At 45.4% G+C, this 22639-nt stretch overlaps 2 protein-coding genes across 2 annotated transcripts in view; one reads left to right on the forward strand and one right to left on the reverse strand.

The window, feature by feature from the left end:
* Nucleotides 1–7958, reverse strand: part of PALB2 (partner and localizer of BRCA2) — a 31085-nt gene extending 23127 nt beyond the window's left edge. Inside the window, exons 1-3 of the mRNA XM_089682426.1 lie at nt 7909–7958; nt 4893–4946; nt 357–416 (exon numbers count right to left, since the gene is read on the reverse strand). Of these exons, the coding sequence (XP_089538552.1) occupies nt 357–416; nt 4893–4940 (108 nt within the window). The 5' untranslated portion in view covers nt 4941–4946; nt 7909–7958. The remainder of the gene's footprint in view (nt 1–356; nt 417–4892; nt 4947–7908) is intronic.
* The window catches only part of DCTN5 (dynactin subunit 5), a 34555-nt gene continuing 19871 nt past the window's right edge, over nt 7956–22639 (forward strand). Inside the window, exons 1-2 of the mRNA XM_089682427.1 lie at nt 7956–8077; nt 12026–12094. Coding sequence (XP_089538553.1) covers nt 8030–8077; nt 12026–12094 — 117 coding nt within the window. The 5' untranslated portion in view covers nt 7956–8029. The remainder of the gene's footprint in view (nt 8078–12025; nt 12095–22639) is intronic.

Genomic DNA, 22639 nt, shown 5'->3' on the forward strand with positions numbered 1-22639 from the left:
ACAAGGAGTTAGGGTGGGGGAAGGGTCCTTAGCCCTGTGTAAGCTCCAACTGGGTTCAACTTGGAGCTTGGGTATGGTTGCTGCTCCACATTTCTAAGAGCAACCAAAGTAGCAGGATAGAAAATTTTTTTTAATATATGTTGCTGCAATGGCTGGCATCAGTGAACTTTGCACTGCATAATCAAAGCACAGGTTGACCTTAGGTGTTCCCTAGTAATAGACTTATCAAATACGGACAATGTTTTGTTTAAGTAACAGTCAACTATTCAAAACTCTAGACAGAACTCTGCTGTACCCCTAATAAACTCTGCCAAATTCACAACTGTCGCAAGCTCAAAGATGCACATCACAAGTACCTGTAAACGATTAACTGTTCTATTGTATTCTTTTCTCAGCAAGGCGAGCCTTTCCTTAAGCTGCAACAAAAAATCATAAACTTAAGATGTCATTAAAAAAGAAAAATATTTAAACATAGAAAAAACAATCACCAGTCAGCTCCACAATGGTAACAACATACTTCACATCCTTCCCCAAAAACTATCATTAGGCCACAGGCCCAGTCTAAGCATTTTGAAGAAGACCAGAAGAGCCACCATTGGCAGCTCCAATACTTCTATGTTCACTTGCAAAATCTACAATTTTTGGGCCTCATACACATGGGCAGAACAGTCTGTAAGCCCACGCAAATGGTTGTCTTCTGCCACTTGGAATGCACAGGTGTTCCAAGCAGGGGTGTGTAGGCAGCCTATTGAAATTGTGATGGATTTGGTAAAATGTCTATTTAGTTTCCTATTGAATATATATATATACACTATTTTTATACACATTTTTTATACATATTTACGTTTATACTTTAATACTATTTCTTTCTTCATATTTATAAATGTTTAGTATGAATACATATGTTGTGTGAATATTTTCTGCCTGCTGGGCTTTGTGGTACTTTAAGAAATCCTTGCTTAAGAAATGTCTGCTCACACGTACCGACCCCCTCCCATCGTGCCAACTTGAAACAAAGGAATGTTTTTCTTTCTATAAGATAAGACCTGGAATAAGATCACAACTATACCATGACGGAGATTGTTTTCATGTGGAAATGACCAATCAAAGACTAATATAATGCTTATGCTGTTCTCACATGACTCTTGCATCATTTTGCATATATAAGCTCACTTTCTCATTATAATAAACTAGAAGTGTTCATAGACTGAACTTGTGTGTCAGCGTGAGTCTCTTCCAGTGTGCGCACATTCCAAAGCTAGAATGATAAATTAGGACAGGAGCAGATAAGCACAGACATTTTTTAGTCCTCCACTAAATCAAAATCAATGACAGGCAGCTGGCTGCAGAGACCTGTCTATACACCTGTGCGAAGGGCTGTCTTCAGCACCCAGGATGTACAGATGATACCTGCAGGGGCATACCGGGGTGTGTAGGCAGCCTATTGAAATCAATGACAGGCCACTGGCTACAGAGACCTGCCTATACACCGGAGCAAAGGGCTGTCTTCAGCCACCCAGGAGGCACAGATGATACCTGCAGGGGCATACAGATGTGTGTAGGCAGCCTATTGAAATCAATGACAGGCAGCTGGCTGCAGAGACCTGCCTATACACCTGTGCAAAGGGCTGTCTTCAGCCACCCAGGATGTACAGATGATACCTGCAAGGGCATGCAGGGGTGTGTAGGCAGCCTATTGAAATCAATGACAAGCCACTGGCTACAGAGACCTGCATGTACACCTGTGCAAAGGGCTGTCTTCAGCCACCCAGGAAGCATAGATGATACCTGCAAGGGCATGCAGGGGTGTGTAGGCAGCCTGCTGAAATCATTGACAGGCAGCCGGCTGCATAGGCTGTCATGTGCATGTCAGAGACATCTATGAATTTGGGCTGAATTTGTTTGTGACTTCCCATCTGCTGCTGTATTCTTAGTAAGGTTATTGATACCGTAAAAGCTATCTGAGTGAAGCTTTCTATACATACAACCTGTGTATGCTGCTGTAAGAGCTTACGGTAGATGCATTCCATTGAAGGGAAGGCATGGCTTCCCATTCCAATGCATTTAAAGAGAGCATTTATCTTTTATGCACCCCCCTCTTGCCTACAGTGCAGCCCGTCCAGGTGCTGCATAGTCTTTTCTCCGCACAGGCCCTTTGCCTGCCGTGTATTTACCAAAGTTCTCATTTCTGTGGATGGATCTGTGCTCATATTACAGATGGAGTAAAATGCCATCCATAGGAATTAATGGGGGCTATTGAACACCTGCACAAAAGTCACAGGGCCCAGCTGGGACAGTTAAAAGTTATTGGTATGATCCAGTCCCACAGCAAGCAGTGCTAGATAATCAGATCACTAAAGTGAATACTTCAATATAACATATAAATAAAAGTGAACCACACAGGTGATCCCAGCACTGGGGGACAAGTATAAGTGAAAAGAGTGCTCAGTGTTATATAAACACTCAAATCCACATAAATATGTGTAATAATAGTGACAAAATATTGATAAATGAAACCCTTATACGATAACGGACTGAATAATAAATCACTAACCAATGAATAAAATAAATTAATTGCGATATCAAAATAGAACAAAAAAGACCAACAGATAAATCCCCTTATAAACACAAGTCCAATCAAAATATGTGATACCAGTGTCCACAATAATACAAAAAAGACATGCAGGTGATCTTGTGCGTTGTTGTTTCTGGTGATATATCCACACACAGCTAAAATGGCTCCTCACCTCCTTACCGTGACCCTAAAAGGGCCTAAAAGCTTTTTGGGTCACTCCTGGACCCTCCAAGACCGGATTCTTTTTAACGATGTTTTCCAACCAATTTCACCTCAGGAGAAAACTTGAGAACCTTCCAGGACAAGATCAGCCCGATGTCCCCTCTATATGGTTCTAATTTGATAAGATCAGTTCCCACAGGATCCACATAAAGAGAGAACCCCAATAGTGTGATACCTTTTTAATTATTCAGAGCAAATATACATATCCAATGCACTCACATTAGTATTCATCTTTCAATTAGCATTAAACCTCATGTATGGGTGTACTTGCATGGGTTCTGTGAGTACAAAGAAGCCGTCCACGCCAGAAGTTGCGTCACCACGTCACCTTGCGGTGATGCAACTTCCAGCCTAGACGCCATCTTTGTACTCACAGAACCCATGCAAGTACACCCATACATGAGGTTTAATGCTGTTTGAAAGATGGACACTAATGTGAGTGCATTGGATATGTATATTTGCTCTGAATAATTAAAAAGGTATCACACTATTGGGGTTCTCTCTTTATGTGGATCCTGTGGGAACTGATCTTATCAAATTAGAACCATATAGAGGGGACATCTGGCTGATCTTGTCCTGGAAGGTTCTCAAGTTTTCTCCTGAGGTGAAATTGGTTGGAAAATCTCATTAAAAAGAATCCGGTCTTGGAGGGTCCAGGAGTGACCCAAAAGGCTTTTAGGCTTTTTTAGGGTCACGGTAAGGAGGTGAGGAGCCATTTTAGCTGTGTGTGGATATATCACCAGAAACAACAACGTACAAGATCACCTGCATGTCTTTTTTGTATTATTGTGGACACTGGTATCACATATTTTGATTGGACTTGTGTTTATAAGGGGATTTATCTGTTGGTCTTTTTTGTTCTATTTTGATATCGCAATTAATTCATTTTATTCATTGGTTAGTGATTTATTATTCAGTTTGTTATCGTATAAGGGTTTCATTTATCAATATTTTGTCACTATTATTACACATATTTATGTGGATTTGAGTGTTTATATAACACTGAGCACTTTTTTCACTTATACTTGTCCCCCAGTGCTGGGATCACGTGTGTGGTTCACTTTTATTTATATGTTATATTGAAGCATTCACTTTTGTGATCTGGTTATCTAGCACTGCTTGCTGTGGGACTGGATCATAATAGATTTAGGACCATATATTTATTCACTTCATATTCATTCTTATCTATCCCAATAGGGATTTTCATGTTTTTGATTGATTATTTATGTATTAAGAAGCGCTGCACCATTTCTTTGTATTTTCACTGATAGGTAAAAGGTGCAGGTGTTAGCAGCTTTATTAGTTAGTAATAGGCTCTTGAGCGCGGGAGGTCTTACTATATAAAAGTTACTGGTGCCACACAGACAATCTCAGGAAAAAAACTGTAGATATTTCCCCGTGGGAGAAGGTCATAAAGAATAACTTTATTAAAATTAAAAAAAACCTAACTCCATACTTTTACTTTAAATAATTTGTCTGGGCTGGGCGTGCTGTGTAACTGTATGTAGCATCAGCTACTTACAGTACACAATGCTGTGTTCTGGCAGTTGAACGGGGACTTCCATCCCTTTCCCGAAACAAAATAGAGTCAGGTTGAGAACTACTCAGCCGTTCACAGAAAGCTTTGTATTCTAATAATGAATACAAAGCTTCCTCTGATTGACTGAGGTAAGGAGATAGGTCGATGACGTCATGATCTCCACCACGGCCAATCAGAGGAAACCTTGTATTCATTCATAGAATACAAAGCTTCCTGTGAATGAATGAGCAGCGCTCAGCCCGACTGACTTCTATTTTGAAGTTCCTGTACCCCTTGCCGGAACACAGTGCTGTATACTGTATGTGGCTGGTGCTGCATGCATTTTATACACAGAGCACCCAGCATATCAGTTAGTGAAGAAGTCATTTGTTTGGGCTAGCTTGGCCAAAACTACTTAAATTCACAGTAAACCTGGAGATAGACTTGAAGCTCCCCTTTGATAGGGAGCATCCCCACTACTGAAGCAATCCAGAGAAAGATGGTGTCAAGCATGGACCTGCGGCTCTTGGCTGCTTTGCTTGCAATAATTATGGATGGATAGGTGTTCCATGATACCTTTGCTTTGTCTTCCAGTGTGAGACATTTCTCCTGCATGTTTTCCATCGCTTCCTAAAAAGCAAAGAGAAGGGGGGATAAGGTAACACAAGCACACTTTGACAGGGAACAATTTATATACGCAATCCATTTAATGTTGAATTCCACAATAAACTTAACTAACCTTAAAAATACACCCTGCTCCTTCTAACACCGAGGCTGACTAACCTGAGTGAAATTTGCAGCCTGCTCCAGTCCAGTCAGGTGATCCTCTTGTCAGCCAACACTGGCTGCAGGGGAGAGGAGAGAGCGCTTGACAACAGCTGGAAATGTCTGGAAGCAGTGAAGTCACCTACAGGCTATTGTCCATCTATTATTGACGCTCCCTCCTCTCCCCTGCAGCCACAACTGGCTGACACAGGGGAGCCGGATCATGTGACCAGAGTGCAGCAGGTGGAAAATAGGTAAAAGGGGGAGGGGGGAGTATTTTTGTATAAGTTAGGTTTATCCTTTAATTCAAAGCTAGCAAGGCTACGCCACTACTGGGGCACACAAATGACTGAGAGTTAACATGCAGAAAGGATAGAGTACATTCAATTAAATGGTGGCTGCTCCCCTAAAACAGGTCCTAAGAACCTAATACACAACAAACAAGCAGAAGAGGGCGCCTCCATCTAAGTGCAGACTGTATTAAAAAGTGACATTATTAATTAAAGTACTGCACTCACTAGATATAGGTTGGTAGTGTGCATCTGCACTCATTAGATATAGGTTGGTAGTGTGCATCTGCACTCTCCCCGGACCCTGCATTCACTAAATCCGGTCTCCCAGGACCCTGCATTCACTATATCTGGTCCCCCCCGGACCCTGCATTCACTATATCTGGTCCCCCCCGGACCCTGCATTCACTATATCCGGTCTCCCCGGACCCTGCATTCACTACATCCGGTCTCCCCGGACCCTGCATTTACTACATCCGGTCTCCCCGGACCCCGCATTCACTATATCTGGTCTTCCCGGACCCTGCATTAACTACATCCGGTCTCCCCGGACCCCGCATTCACTATATCCGGTCTCCCAGGACCCTGCATTCACTATATCCGGTCTCCCAGGACCCCGCATCCACTATATCCGGTCTCCCCAGACCCCGCATTCACTATATCCGGTCTCCCCAGACCCCGCATTCACTATATCCGGTCTCCCAGGACCCCGCATTCACCATATCCGGTCTCCCAGGACCCTGCATTCACTATATCCGGTCTCCCCGAACCCCGCATCCACTATATCCGGTCTCCCCGGACTCCGCATTCACTATATCCGGTCTCCCAGGACCCCGCATTCACTATATCCGGTCTCCCAGGACCCCGCATTCACTATATCCGGTCTCCCAGGACCCCGCATCCACTATATCCGGTCTCCCCAGACCCCGCATTCACATTATCCGGTCTCCCCAGACCCCGCATTCACTATATCCGGTCTCCCCAGACCCTGCATTTACTATATCCGGTCTCCCAGGACCCTGCATTCACTATATCTGGTCTCCTCAGACCCTGCATTCACTATATCCGGTCTCCCAGGACCCTGCATTCACTATATCCGCTCTCCCAGGACCCTGCATTCACTATATCCGCTCTCCCCGGACCCTGCATTCACTATATCTGGTCTCCCCGGACCCTGCATTCACTATATCTGGTCTCCCCGGACCCTGCATTCACTATATCTGGTCTCCCCGGACCCTGCATTCACTATATCTGGTCTCCCACAGTACACAGAACATGGAAATGCAATTATTTTTGTAAATATAAATTGCTAAATACCTTTTCTCATCAGCAGTTAGAGCGGTCTTTTGACTTCTATCAGTGTCCAGCACAGCACATGTTAACCCCTTGACGCCAAGCGTACGCAAATATGCGGCGTCTCTGCCACTGGGCCTTGACGCCGAGCGGCCACATATTTGCGTACCATTTGAAAACACATATGTACTGAGAACGCGCGCCCTGCGCGCTCCCAGCACATATGTCGGTGCCTCATGGATCTCCCCTTTCGATCGGGACCTTTTCCAACCATGTGACTGCTGTGACAGCGAACCATGGCAGTCACATGACCCTAAACATCTGGCGTCTGAAATCCCTTAAAGGGCTGGGAGGTGCCGGTGTGGAGAGGTTTAAGCTTGTAGAAGTTTTAATTTTGCTCTAGGAGGATGCAGAACCCCTGACCTCTGTCTGGACAGAGCTAATTGGCCCTGTGCTGATCACATGCACTCTACCAAGGAAGAAAAAAAAAAAAACCTCTTTAGCAATACACCCCAAACTGAGCATGTGCAGTGACTCCACACAATATGACTTAGCAGGAGATAAGAGAGAAACTGGAAAAAGCGGAGGATCAGAGAAGACAGGATCAAACAGCCTTTTTACACAATACTGACAATTAACCCCTTAGGTTCCACAGTGAGTATAACAAGCATGCTTTACTGCATATACAGACTGATTGTACTGTTGTGGGTTTAGGAACACTTCAAGTTCTCTATGGAGTATGGAGGAGTGACAACCTCTGTCAGGTGTTTATTTCCTGTTTGTGTCCTCAACTGGGGAGATGTATCCCTCTCCATTTGTCCTGGTGACCACTGTCACTGGAACAGAATCCAATAGTCAATCCCAAAACTTTAGGGTTGTCACCGGAACAGGAAAATCCTCTAATGGGGACACATGTTCAGCTGACTTAAAAGGGACAACTATCAAGTTGGGGAGATATCAAGTCACTTCCTGTTGTGACTCCAATACAGGAAGTGAAGGAAAACCCCCCCCAATGAGCCACAGGCAGTGAACAATAACACCTGACAGGGGTTTTAACCCTTTACAAAACTAACAAACATTGGCTATACTGTAAGCAATGCACTAAGTCTGTATACAGATGCCTCAGCTCTGCAGGGAAGAGTGACAGATAATATGAAAGGTCATGACAGAGCCTGCTGTACAATAGCACGAGCTGTGGGAGCTGCTGGGACTTGTAGTTCTCCAGCACAGGACACGGTACGTACTTTCCTGCCGCCTCTCTCCCGGAGTCACGTGTTCCCAGCCCTCCGGTCCCGCCCACTCCTCCCTGGCAGCGGCTCACGTGACGCCCGGGCACGCCGGATGTGACGTCTAGCCGCAGGAGCCATGGAGCTGAGTGAGCTGCTGTATAACAAGTCGGAGTATATAGAGACAGTGAGTTGCTGAGGGGGCCACACGTACAACTGGTAGTTATAGGCGGCCTGCGTGTACTACCGGGCCTGTATACATTCACCCTGTGTGACAACGCCCTGGCCTGTGCAGAGGGGCCTGTGTCACCCCACATAGAGTGTATTCTGACATGATCTGCATGCACCAGAAAAAGGGAAACCATGCCCTGCTGTAGAGGTGAAGGCAGTCATGCCTGGTCTGTATAACCAGAGAGCAGTGACAGCAGATCCATCTGTGTGTATAGGAAGGGGCGATCAGAAGTGGGCTACATCTGTGTGTATAGGAAGGAATGATCAGGAGTGGGCTACATCTGTGTGTATAGGAAGGGGTGATCAGGAGTGGGCTACGTCTGTGTGTATAGGAAGGGGCGATCAGGAGTGGGCTACGTCTGTGTGTATAGGAAGGAATGATCAGGAGTGGGCTACGTCTGTGTGTATAGGAAGGAATGATCAGGAGTGGGCTACATCTGTGTGTATAGGAAGGAATGATCAGGAGTGGGCTACAAATGTGTGTATAGGAAGGAATGATCAGGAGTGGGCTACGTCTGTGTGTATAGGAAGGGGCGATCAGGAGTGGGCTACGTCTGTGTGTATAGGAAGGAATGATCAGGAGTGGGCTACGTCTGTGTGTATAGGAAGGAATGATCAGGAGTGGGCTACATCTGTGTGTATAGGAAGGAATGATCAGGAGTGGGCTACAAATGTGTGTATAGGAAGGAATGATCAGGAGTGGGCTACGTCTGTGTGTATAGGAAGGGGCGATCAGGAGTGGGCTACATCTGTGTGTATAGGAAGGGGCGATCAGGAGTGGGCTACGTCTGTGTGTATAGGAAGGAATGATCAGGAGTGGGCTACATCTGTGTGTATGGGAAGGGGTGATCAGGAGTGGGCTACATCTGTGTGTATAGGAAGGAATGATCAGGAGTGGGCTACATCTGTGTGTATGGGAAGGGGTGATCAGGAGTGGGCTACATCTGTGTGTATAGGAAGGGGCGATCAGGAGTGGGCTACATCTGTGTGTATGGGAAGGGGTGATCAGGAGTGGGCTACATCTGTGTGTATAGGAAGGGGTGATCAGGAGTGGGCTACATCTGTGTGTATAGGAAGGAATGATCAGGAGTGGGCTACATCTGTGTGTATAGGAAGGGGCGATCAGGAGTGGGCTACATCTGTGTGTATAGGAAGGGGCGATCAGGAGTGGGCTACATCTGTGTGTATGGGAAGGGGTGATCAGGAGTGGGCTACATCTGTGTGTATAGGAAGGGGTGATCAGGAGTGGGCTACATCTGTGTGTATAGGAAGGAATGATCAGGAGTGGGCTACATCTGTGTGTATAGGAAGGGGCGATCAGGAGTGGGCTACATCTGTGTGTATAGGAAGGGGCGATCAGGAGTGGGCTACATCTGTGTGTATGGGAAGGGGTGATCAGGAGTGGGCTACATCTGTGTGTATAGGAAGGGGTGATCAGGAGTGGGCTACATCTGTGTGTATAGGAAGGGGTGATCAGGAGTGGGCTACATCTGTGTGTATAGGAAGGAATGATCAGGAGTGGGCTACATCTGTGTGTATAGGAAGGAATGATCAGGAGTGGGCTACATCTGTGTGTATAGGAAGGAATGATCAGGAGTGGGCTACATCTGTGTGTATAGGAAGGGGCGATCAGAAGTGGGCTACATCTGTGTGTATAGGAAGGGGCGATCAGGAGTGGGCTACAAATGTGTGTATAGGAAGGGGCGATCAGGAGTGGGCTACGTCTGTGTGTATAGGAAGGGGTGATCAGGAGTGGGCTACGTCTGTGTGTATAGGAAGGGGTGATCGGGAGTGGGCCACATCTGTGTGTATAGGAAGGGGCGATCGGGAGTGGGCTACGTCTGTGTGTATAGAAAGGGGCGATCAGGAGTGGGCTACGTCTGTGTGTATAGGAAGGAATGATCAGGAGTGGGCTACATCTCTGTGTATAGGAAGGGGCGACATGAAATGATCAGAGACTGCGGACATGACACAAGAGATGATCAGAGACTGCGGACATGACACAAGAGATGATCAGAGACTGCGGACATGACACAAGAGATGATCAGAGACTGCGGACATGACACGAGATGATCCGAGACTGCGGACATGACACAAGAGATGATCCGAGACTGCGGACATGACACAAGAGATGATCAGAGACTGCGGACATGACACAAGAGATGATCAGAGACTGCGGACATGACACAAGAGATGATCAGAGACTGTGAGCATGACACGAGATGGTCAGAGACTGCAGACATGACACAAGAGTTTGTTACCCATGCGGCCATGACACTTGATTATCAGAAACTGCGGACATGAGACAAGGGATGGTCAGAGTCTGCGGACATGACACAAGAGATGATTGGGAACTGCAGGCATGACACTAGATGATCAGAGACTGGAGACATGACGCAATAGATGGTTAGAGACTTTGAGCATGACACAAGAGATGATCAGAGACTGCAGCCATGAAACAAGAGAAGGTTAAAGATTGCGGCCATGACACAAGAGATGATTAGAGACTGCGGCCATGACGCAAGAGATGATCAGAGACTGCGGCCATAACGAAAGAGATGATCAGAGACTGCGGCCATGACGCAAGAGATGATCAGAGACTGCGGCCATAACGAAAGAGATGATCAGAGACTGCGGCCATGACGCAAGAGATGATCAGAGACTGCGGCCATGACACTAGAGATTGGGGGCATGACAGAAGAGATGATCAGAGACTGCCGCCATGACACGAAATGATCAGAGATTGCCGCCATGACACTAGATGATCAGAGACTGCAGGCAGGACACGAGATGGCCAGAGACTATTTATGTTGCAGTAGACTGTCAGAGACTGTGAACATACTATAGGAATTATTGGAGTCTGGGGATATGCTCCATGAGAATGTTGTCGACTGTAGACATATTATATTAGACTGCTAGAAATCACTGCTAAAATAGGGAAACACAAATGTATGCAAGGGATTGCGGGGGGGGGGGGGGGGACACAAAACGTGCCAAAGGGCCACAGGTTGGGCACCAGGGGGTTAAATGCTTGCTAAGTCTAGGTGTAGGGGAGTAATCTGTATTACTTACCTTATTCTTTGCTGCTTCAGCAGCCAGCGCGCTCCTTTCCTCTCCAGCGCGCTCCTTTCCTTTCCAGCGCTCTCCTTTCCTCTCCAGCGCTCTCCTTTCCTCTCCAGCGCACTCCTTTCCTCTCCAGCGCTCTCCTTTCCTCTCCAGCGCTCTCCTTTCCTCTCCAGCGCGCTCCTTTCCTCTCCAGCGCGCTCCACTCCTCTCCATCGCGCTCCACTCCTCTCCAGCGCGCTCTTTTCCAGTGCTCTCCTTTCCTCTCCAGCACTCTGGGTTGTGGACAGGCCTCCACCATCCTCACATACAATGCAGGACCATTGGTTCTACATTGTACGTAATGATGTAAGGATGCGGCCGGAGCCCTGAAGAGAAGCGACTCCAAGGGACCGATCACTGAGGAATCCTGCTAGAGCAAGGAGAGAGATGAGTATTAAGGCTTCTTCCTCTACCCCTAGACCTAATGAGCCTTTAACCCTTGCAGTTCATGGGGGCCCACTAGAAGATTATTTTTTTCTGGCGCCAGAGTGGAGCTTTAAAGAATACAGTGGTATCACCTCCCTGCCTCAGTCTGCTAACTGGAAAATGAGGGCACATCAGTGCTCCCCCTCCTGTAAGAAGTCTACAGTGTTAGGCCAACCGTACAGTGCAAGAGAGCTTTCCTTTCATTGGCTGATACATGGTGGCCCTTTCTCTCAAGCTGAGTTCTGCTGTGCAGTGGATTACAGGAAGCTAAAATAAAGACAGATATGAGATCCTTATCCTGTCTATATACATAAATGTATGACAATTAGTCACAGACTAAATCTTAGTAATGTGCTTTTTTTTTCATTACTAGGCATCTGGAAACAAAGTCAGCAGGCAATCTGTATTGTGTGGAAGCCAGAACATTGTACTCAATGGCAAGGTTAGTAACGTGACACATGGATCTCTCCAGTATGGGGAAAAGAAGCAAGCTTCATGAAAACAAACAAAAGGATACATATTAGTGCCAGGTTTAGTGGTCCTCCCTTATTTTGTCCACTAGCCAATCAACAACAGTAATTTTGCAGCGTGGGCAGGCACTGCGACGTACCTGTAGGTCGCCCCACTCATACGCACCCCAATCTGCGATTGCTGTGACCAACATACATAGCGGATTGCGATGCTCGGTATTGGGCCTATATGATCAGCCCAAATGCCACGTGATCGCTGTGTGATCACACGCAGGGGCGGACTGACAACTCATGGGGCCCCGGGAAATAGGGGGTCATGGGGCCCCTGTGTCCTTGCCCACACTCAAACCACACCCAAAAAAGCATATGAAAGGTACCAGGGACATCTCATGGGGCCCCCTACTGACCTCGGGCAGTGCCCGAGTTCCCCAATGGTCAGTCCGTCCCTGATCACACGTCACAGTCTCAGCTGGTTCAGCAGGAACCATGTATGGGCAGGCTGAATGTACCCAAGTTGATCGATTGATCGTTTGGGTACAACCACCCTGCTGGATTTTTACATATGATTATCGCTTGCTAGCTGGTATAGCCACTAGCAATAATTACTGAGGATGGCTTCCACCCCCCTGCTGGGAGAATACAATGGCTCGGCGAGAAGTGACAGCTTCCCGGGTAGGATTTCAGGTGGATTCAGATTAGTATCTGAGCTTATCCCTGATAGTGAGGAAGGAAAGAGAGGGGGAAACCATAACTCACAGTAATGCAGGCCATAGAGGGGTCATTTATCAGCCGAATTTTCGTCCGACCGAAAAATCTGCCGATATTCACACCGTTCGTGGGGCAATGCCCTCGGCCATTTTTCACGGATCTTCTCGTTTCTTTTTATCGGTCATCCTGGAAAATCTACGAAAAATGTCCATTTTTCGTAAGCATTGGTGGCAGCATTTATGGCAGCAACGACCGATTTTTCGTTTATTGGCCGACAATTCGACCCGTCTATGGCCAGCCTAAGGGATATTGGCATGGGAATCTGCTGGATGTGCCAGACACACAACATCTTTTCACAAGCATTTGTTTTTAACGCAGTAGAGTGTGGTGACATATTAATGTATTAAACACCAGGAACAAACATTTTTTTTTGCAGCTTACTAGCACTTAGATGTGGAGGCTGCATTAGTTTTTTTTTTTTTTTCAGTCTATGGACTTTTTCTACAAGTACAAAAAAACCTGTTCATAATGGCAGAAATCTTGTGTCCTCTACATCTAAACCTCAAATAATGTTGTCTGCTTTCCCAGCTATATTCTGTTATCTACAGAACACCTCATACCATGTTATGGGGGAAGGGGGTTGTAGATCAGATCAGAAAAGCAGCCTATGGTGACATCACTGCTTTACCACAGACACAGTACAGTGACTGAGTGTTGTCATCCTAAGTCAAGAAGTGTGTTACTGGCAATAAAAACGAAAATCTTAAAAAATATACCAGCTTTGATGCTGGAGAAGCACTTTACATGTGCCGTTGACAGCCTAGAGAACTAAAAGATCGATTTGGTAGACCGGCTATTTATTTATTTCAGGTACTTATTTAGCGCCGTCAATTTACGCAGTGTTTTACATATATATTGTACATTCACATCAGTCCCTATCCCCCAAGGAGCGTACAATCTAAGGTCCCTAACTCACATTCATACATACACATACTAGCTATGTCACTAGAAGGCCAAATGATGAAGTTGCAACTGTCATAATTTGAACACACCGTCAGAAGAGAGAGATCGCTGGAGAAGGAAATAATGTTTTGGAAGATCTATGGAAGCAGGAGACAAGGGAGACCGACTACTAGGTGGTTGGACACATTCGTGGGGATGACACTGGAGGATCTCACCAGACTAGGACAAAAGCTGACATTTTTTAGAGCTCTTATTTATCAAGTCGCTAGGACTCAAACTCGAGTTGGTGGCACATAATATCAATTATTAAAAAAGCCATCCTCCACTCAAATTGTGGATACAAAAAACAGCCAAATGCAAACACCACTGTACTACAGGGAATCTGATACATTAAGATGCAGTTCCTTTTTTCAACCAGTTGATAAGGTGGCGCTGTTGCCATAGTCATATTGGCCTTTCAAAAGGGATCTAAGTCTAAAGCCTAAGTGGCCAGTTAGTGAACTGAGAACTGTCTGTGTTTTCTATCCCATTTGGCCAAATTATCATTTTCAGGCTGCAGTAGAGAAGAGAAAGAGAAGGTCAGAATGAAGGCTTTTTCTTCTCTCAGACATTTTCAGTCTGATTTATATGTTTGACATACTCTGTAAATCAACGTACTGGAACAAATGAGGCCCAGATTTTCTTTATTAAAATATTTATCATTAAATATCATTAAATGATAAATGAAATGATAGATTAAATATTATCATTAAATATTCAATGTAGTATATTAAACTTGGACATATATTAACTTGATAATAGGGATAGCAGCTGAAAGAAGGGCATGTTGCTGCTCTAAACCTGGTAGGGTTCTGGTGCTGGGGGTTGGACTTTAAAGATTATCTCATAACTCTAATTTATACTCAGAAGCATGCAAACAATGACCAGATTAATTTCTTTACACATGTGCAGAAATGTGCATATTCAGCCTATCAACTGAACATCAGCTCATTGAGCTGATTTATGGTTTTTTTTTTTTTTGTCAATTCAGCATTTTTATTGGTTCTCAATTTTTTGTAGGAAGCATAAAATGGAAGGGGGGAGAATCAAAGTCAGGGGCAGAGCCATATGTACGCAAAAAAAAAAACAGAAGCAAAAACTTATGCAGGCCATAGACGGGTCGGATATCGGCCGAATTTTCGTTTGCACGAAAAATCGGCTGATAATCACGCCGTTAGTGGGGCCAGCCCGATGGCCGTTTTTCACGGATCTCCTCATTTATTTTTATCAGTCATGCTGGAAAATCCGCAAAAAACTGACCTTTTTCGTGGTCATGGGTGGCAACATCGGCAACTGGGCCGACCGATTTTTCGTTTGCCTTCATGCACCGATAGAAAGACAATGCCTTGGCGGGTAATTATCAAACCAATCCCCCCCCCGGGCTGAGCGAGCCTATGAACTCAACATCAGCTTATTGAGCTGATTTATGTTATTTTTTTTTTTTTGTCAATTCAGCATTTTTATTGGCCCTCAATTTTTTAGGGGGGAGGGGTAAAATCAAAGTCGGGCACAGCCATATGTACACACAAAAAAAAAACAGTGCACAGATAGACAATACCTTGGTGGGAAATTATCAAACCAAGACTGCACTAACTGCTGATGAGAAAAGGTATTTAGCAGTTTAAATTTACTAAACTAATGACATATCCATGTTGAATGCAGGGTCCGGGGAGACCGGATATAGTGAATGCAGGGTCCGGGGAGACCGGATATAGTGAATGCAGGGTCCGGGGAGACCGGATATAGTGAATGCAGGGTCTGGGGAGACCGGATATAGTGAATGCAGGGTCCGGGGAGACCAGATATAGTGAATGCAGGGTCCGGGGAGACCGGATATAGTGAATGCAGGGTCTGGGGAGACCAGATATAGTGAATGCAGGGTCTGGGGGGACCAGATATAGTGAATGCAGGGTCCGGGGAGACCGGATATAGTGAATGCGGGGTCCGGGGAGACCGGATATAGTGAATGCGGGGTCCGGGGAGACCGGATATAGTAAATGCGGGGTCCGGGGAGACCGGATATAGTGAATGCGGGGTCCGGGGAGACCGGATATAGTAAATGCGGGGTCCGGGGAGACCGGATATAGTGAATGCGGGGTCCGGGGAGACCGGATATAGTGGATGCGGGGTCCGGGGAGACCGGATATAGTGAATGCGGGGTCCGGGGAGACCGGATATAGTGAATGCGGGGTCCGGGGAGACCGGATATAGTGAATGCGGGGTCCGGGGAGACCGGATATAGTGAATGCGGGGTCCGGGGAGACCGGATATAGTGAATGCGGGGTCCGGGGAGACCGGATATAGTTAATGCAGGGGTCCGGGGTTTAGTAACACTGTAAGAGGGCACCGCACATATGCATCCACGGATGGTAGAGGCTTTTATTTTGAGCGCATGTTCACTGCACGCTCCCAGTCTGTAGTAATGATCGGGAGGTTGCAGCATCAGCCAATCACGGTAGTCATATGATCAGGAAGAACTTGCCGCCCCCAGGGTGTTATAGCTCAGTTAAAGGGACGCCAGAGCTGGACTGTCCACCCAAATCAAGGAGCTAGTTTGGTTTTTGTTTTTTTTAAAGAAACATTTGACCGCATTCTTTGTCTAATACCTTAAGTCTAGAATTGGCATAAGATTAGACTGCTCCCTTTGTCATTGCCACTAAGCTCCTGTTTGTCTTCCTCATAATCCCGGTATTTTCAGAGTGTACAATGTATTTGTGTAAACAGATTTTTACTTTGTTGTTGTAAATACCCAGAAGCCTTCCTAAATCTGCTGCAAGCTGTGGAGGTGTAGCAGGGCTGCCAACCCAAAATGTGTTTTGTTTTCGTAGACGGCTGTATGGAAAACTACAGACGGCTCGACCTGTTTGTATACATGTTGGGTTGGAGTTAACAGAGGATAGGTGAACCTTGCTGTTCACCTTTTACTACGCTCAGTGAACATTCGTTTTTCTAAGTGAACAGACTTTGCAGGTTAGGAATCATCCCAATCATGTTGATGGTCCTAAATTGGCATGGTCGAAGATGTGCGTAGGACGATTCTGTCCTGTGAGAGCTCCATGCCGTAATTCCCGACACAGTCCGTCTAGGATTTATTTATTTTTATGTTATTTATTACAGGTATTTATATAGCGCCATCAATTTACATATCTATATTGTACATTCACATCAGTCCCTAACCCTCAAGGGGCGTACAATCTAAGGTCCCTAACTTACATTCATACATACACATATTAGGGCCAATTCAGACAGGAACCTATTAACCTATCAGCATGTCTTTGGAGTGTGGGAGGAAACTGGAGTACCCGGAGGAAACCCACACAGGCACAGGGAGAACGAGCAAATCCCAGGCAGGTGGTGCCGAGGTTGGGATTCAAACCAACAACCCTGGTAACATGCTGGTAGGTGAATTGACTCCTGTCTAAATTGTCCCTAGTATGTGTATGTATGAATGTGAGTTAGGGACCTTAGATTGTACACTCCTTGAGGGTTAGGGACTGATGTGAATGTACAATATATATGTAAAGTGCTGCGTAAATTGAAGGCGCTATATAAGTACCTGAAATAAATAAATTAAATAATACATTTATAAATTCAGTGGGGCTGCTGTGAACAACACTCAATCATGAGACTGTAAGACATGCATACAGTTTAGGTCTTCATATGTCTATGGTCAGCATTCATGATCTCACAAGTGTCTGCAGTTCTTCCAGCCCCTATTGCAACCAATGGAATGCAGTTTGTGATTGAGACAGTATATACTTGAGAAGAAAACAGCTTCTATTTCTAACTTGCTTTTTGTTCTGCAGAAATATAAGATGGGGGCAACCGCCAGTGTACACGGTTGTTTGCAGCCAGCAGAGGTTTTTTTTTTCCTTATAAAAATGCACCTTTGTGTGGGCCAGACACCCCCCCCCCCCCCAGGTTGCCAAGTGCCTACATAATTACTGTGGGTGCTTAAAGTGGTTGTAAATTGCTACATATACCCAGTGAAGTGAGTAGCCTCAGGTGATATACGGAGATGAAACAAATCCTACATATGTTGTACATGTTTATCTGCAGTATTCTTTTTACATCCATTGAAAGTTGTTTATAAAGCTTGTCTGAGAGTTCAGAAAAAAGGGGCGGAGAGCTGACATTGCACACTGCAGAGCTCATTGAGTAGAGCTCTGAGAGCTGATTGAAGGGAAGAGACACGCCCCCCCCTCCCTTCACACAGCTCACAGGAACAGAGCTGAGGCTGTCAGTCACAGTCTGTGCCCTCCCCCGTCACCATTTTTTTTCTTGGTGTCAGGTAAACTTGTCAGAAGAGACTCGCGCAGATAGCAGAGGAATGAAGCAGCAGATAGAAATGACACATAGTGCTCTGGATTGAGACAAATACACACTATAGAAGGATACTTTGTTCATATTTCATGTCTGAGGTTTACACTTTAACTTTTTATGAGCCTCTTCTTTTGTTCACAATGTAAAGTTCCTGCTGGCTTTCAGAATTGCCAGAATGACTTTTATATTGTACACAACCTTGTCCACCATCATGACCGCAGTGCAATCTTTGATGCACATCAAATCTTAGAACCTTTTTCTTTGGTTCCATGTTTTTGAAAGGCGTAGCAGAGCTGCATTAGCCAGTCAACAGAGCGTTACCAGGGTCTGCCGTTGTGAATTTTAGACTTGCATACTAGGACCACTTTAGACAGGAGTTAAATGACCTACCAGCATGTCTTTGGAGTGTGGAAGGATGCATACACTGGGCAAACATGCAAACTTCATGCAGGTAGTGTCCCTGCCCAGGATACCAGTGCTGCAAGGCATAAGTGCTAACACTAAGCCACCATGCTGCCTGGTTTGTCCCATCTCCAGGTTCACACCTAAGTGGTTTCCGCTGTGTTTTGCAAAAATGCACAGCAGTCCATTTAACATGATTTTCTATGGGACAGGTTCACATCTCCGCATTTTCACCCCATGCGTTTTTTGGAAAGGGTCAGGGACTTTTTTAACCACTTGCCGTCCGCCTGCTGTTTATAAACGGCAGGGTGGTGGCAGTGCAGGGGCGGGTTGCCCTTCCTAAACGGCACCCGCCTTCTCTAGCTGTGCGCGCTCCCTGGGAGCGCGCAGCACCGCGATCCGGTGCACGCTGTGTCCTCCGGTCACAGTGAAACACCGATTGTCGGACGGGACCTCTGTACGAGGTCCCGATCATGTGATCACTGATTGGCCAATCAGTGATCACATGCAAAGTAGTAAGTAAGATGTCACTTGTGACATCATTGCTTACTACATGTGAAATCTGTGAATGATCACAGAGGTCACATGGTACAAAGCTATTCACAACAGCCTTGTACCATGTGACAAGCTGTGACCAATCACAGCTCACTCAGTACTTCTCAATGACTGCAAGAATGCAGACAGAGAGAAAGAGAAATGATTGCTTTTACATTCTATATGGGTGTAAAAGCAATCATTTAAAAAAAAAAAAAAAAAAAATCTTCATCACCCCCCACAAGTAGTACAGTGTCACCATGGTGACACTGTACTGCTAGGGTGACAGTATGAAAAAAAAAAAAATAAATAAAAAATAATAACGTAAAAAAATAAAATAAAAATGTAAAAAAAAATGTTTAAAATTTATAATTTTTGGTTATAAACTAATTTGGATTTTTTTTTTACTAAAAAAATAGTGGAATAAATTTTGGCCAAGATTTATGATGAAATATTATTTATTTGCAAAATTTTATAAAAAAAAACACTTTTTTTCAAAATTGTTGGACATTTTCATTTACATAGCAAAAAAAATTAAAATCCCAGCGGAGAATAAATACCACCAAAATAAAGCTTTATCTGTCTCAAAAAATGGTAAAAAATTCATGTGGGTACAGCATTGCATGACCGCGCAATTGTCATTCAAAGTGTGATAGCGCTGAAAGCTGAAAATTGCCCTGGACAGGAAGGGGGTGAAAGTGTTCGGACAGGAAGTGGTTAAACGTAAAACGTCGCATTGCGTTTTGTGGTTCTATAGACTTCAATGGTGACGCTGCAGAAAAGCATGTAGTGTGTTTTTGATGAGTTTTTACATTTTATTCAGCCCAGCAACCAGTTGCAAAAAAAAAAAAGCAAAGCGCGGCAATAACGGATGTGCCAAAACACACCGCAGAAATGGATCAAACGCAAACTGCATAGGTGTGAACCTAGCCTAAAACTAGTTGACAGCAGACACAGGATTGCAGCCAGACAAGACAGCTGCATGTGCAGGTATCAAGTGTGACTCCTTAGGCCTTTTACATTTTACACATTATTCTGTTCCAAGCCAATCTAATGTTTGCTTTCCGTCATTGAAGCTCCGTCCAAGCACATCTGATAGAGCCAGCAGGTTGTTGAATGTTGTTATAAATAGATGGAACCTTTCCAAGGAGTATTGCAAACCACGAAAAGTTAATTTCTGCTCCTGAATGGTTTTCTGGGGGGGAAGACCGCCTTTATCAGAATCCACACTAAGGCTCCATGTACACAAGACACTTCTGAATGATGGAAACTTGACTGCTGGAAAACGTAGGTTAAAAAACGTCTGTTTAATCGTGTTAGCATACCGCGTTTATGTACGATTTGCATTTTAGAAGTGTTTTTTTAAAGATAACTTCAGGAGACCTTCCAAAATTCCCAGAATGCACTGAAAAACAGTAAAAAATTAACTATTTCAGACATTTTGAGAGAAATAGAGCGAGCAGAAGCAGAGAGAGCAGTATGTGTTGAGATTAGCTGTCTTTTTTTTTTTTTTTTGTGGTGTTTGGATGTGTTCCAGATCATTTCTGTGCAGAAATTATTGCAGCAGTGTCTTAACATATTTTCTTTCACGCGAAACCTCAAAGTATGGTGTACCGGGTCCATTTGAGTACCGGGAAAACGCTTTGCATGCATTTTTCATGATGAAAAAAGGCTCTGGACAGCATCTGGAAATGGAAGAGTTAAAAAAAACATTTCCAAACGCTTATAAACGCGTTTAGAAGCGTTTGAAACGCTGATAAAATCTACTCCTGAACGCAGGTTTGGTGCATTCAAAAAAACGACTGTAAACTCAACTGCCTGTAAACGACGATGTGTACATGGACACATAGGGAAACACTAGGGAGGGTTCAGGGACTGCTGAAAAAAAAACCGCAGAAAAGCTCCTGAATGTGAGTTTATCAACTGCAGTGTACAGGGAGCCTAATGCTTCATGTTTGTTTAAAGTGTATGTGAACCCTAACAGTGAAGTTCTCTCATTTGTTCACTTTTGCCCTGTTATAAATAAAAATATAAATATCCTAATGGGAGCAATTTGTTCAAAAAGTGCAAAAAATACCTGTTGATCCCGCCAGGAATCCAGTTCTGTGCATACTGCAGTGTTCTCTCAAGCAGTGTTATCAGTCCTGTCCAATTATTTTTGTGAACTACAGAACATCTCCCCCATGGTATGAAGAGAAACCGAAGGGCAGGTGTTCCCTATTTATCACAACTTTTGTCCTAGAGTCTCAGCACTAATCCATAGATTTATTTGTTACAAGTACTTATATAGTGCTGTCAATCACGCAGCGCTTCACATATACCGTATTTGCCGGTGTATAAGACGACTTTTCAACCCGTGAAAATCTTTTGAAAAGTCGGGGGTCGTCTTATACGCCGGTATACGGCGAGCCGGTGTCAGGGCGGCACTTTTTCGAGGGGCGGCGCCGCCCCCCCTCCTCCTCCAACGGACACCAAGTACAGGGGTGGGCAGAGGGGCTGCTGTACCTTACCTGGCTCCGGTCCCACGACGATCCGGTCCAGGAAGCGCGGCTGCTCCTTCTTTCAGTTCGGCCGCTCAATGGTCCCACCGCCCGCTCGGCTCCGCCTCCTCACCGGTGATTGGGCGCCAGCACTGGAAAGGCACACAGACGACCAATCACCGGCGAGGAGGCGGAGCCGAACCGCCCCGCGAAAATCAAGCGGCCGAACTGAAAGAAGGAGCAGCCGCTCCTCTCCCCCACTGACACTAACGATGGGGCACTATTCCTCCTCCACACTGACACCAACGATGAGGTACTGTTCCTCCCCCACTGACACCAACGATGGGGCACTATTCCTCCTCCACACGGACACCAACGATGGGGCACTATTCCTCCTCCACACTGACACCAACGATGAGGTACTGTTCCTCCCCCACTGACACCAATGATGGGGCACTATTCCTCCTCCCCACTGACACCAACGATGGGGCACTATTCCTCCTCCCCACTGACACCAACGATGGGGCACTATTCCTCCTCCCCACTGACACCAATGATGGGGCACTATTCCTCCTCCCCACTGACACCAATGATGGGGCACTTTTCTCCCCACTGATACCAATGATGGGGCACTATTCCTCCCCCACTGACACCAATGATGGGGCACTATTCCTCCCCCACTGACACCAATGATGGGGCACTATTCCTCCTCCCCACTGACACCAACGATGGGGCACTATTCCTCCTCCCCACTGACACCAATGATGGGGCACTATTCCTCCCACTGATACCAATGATGGGGCACTATTCCTCCCACTGATACCAATGATGGGGCGTGTTGGAAGAGGGGTAGTCTTATACGGCGAGTATAGCTCAAACTCTATATTTTAACAGGAAAAGTAGGGGGTCGTCTTATACGCCAGCAAATACGGTATATATATTATACATTCCTACCAGAGTCCCTAACCCTTAAGGAGCGTACAATCTAAGGTCCCTAACTCACATTCATACATACACATATTAGGGCCAATTTAGACAGGAGCCAATTAACCTACCAGCATGTCTTTG

This window comes from Staurois parvus, unplaced genomic scaffold (assembly GCF_062004578.1).
Source record: "Staurois parvus isolate SC_StPar_1 unplaced genomic scaffold, SC_StPar_1.0 ptg000289l, whole genome shotgun sequence".
Classification (NCBI taxonomy): Eukaryota; Metazoa; Chordata; class Amphibia; order Anura; family Ranidae; genus Staurois; species Staurois parvus.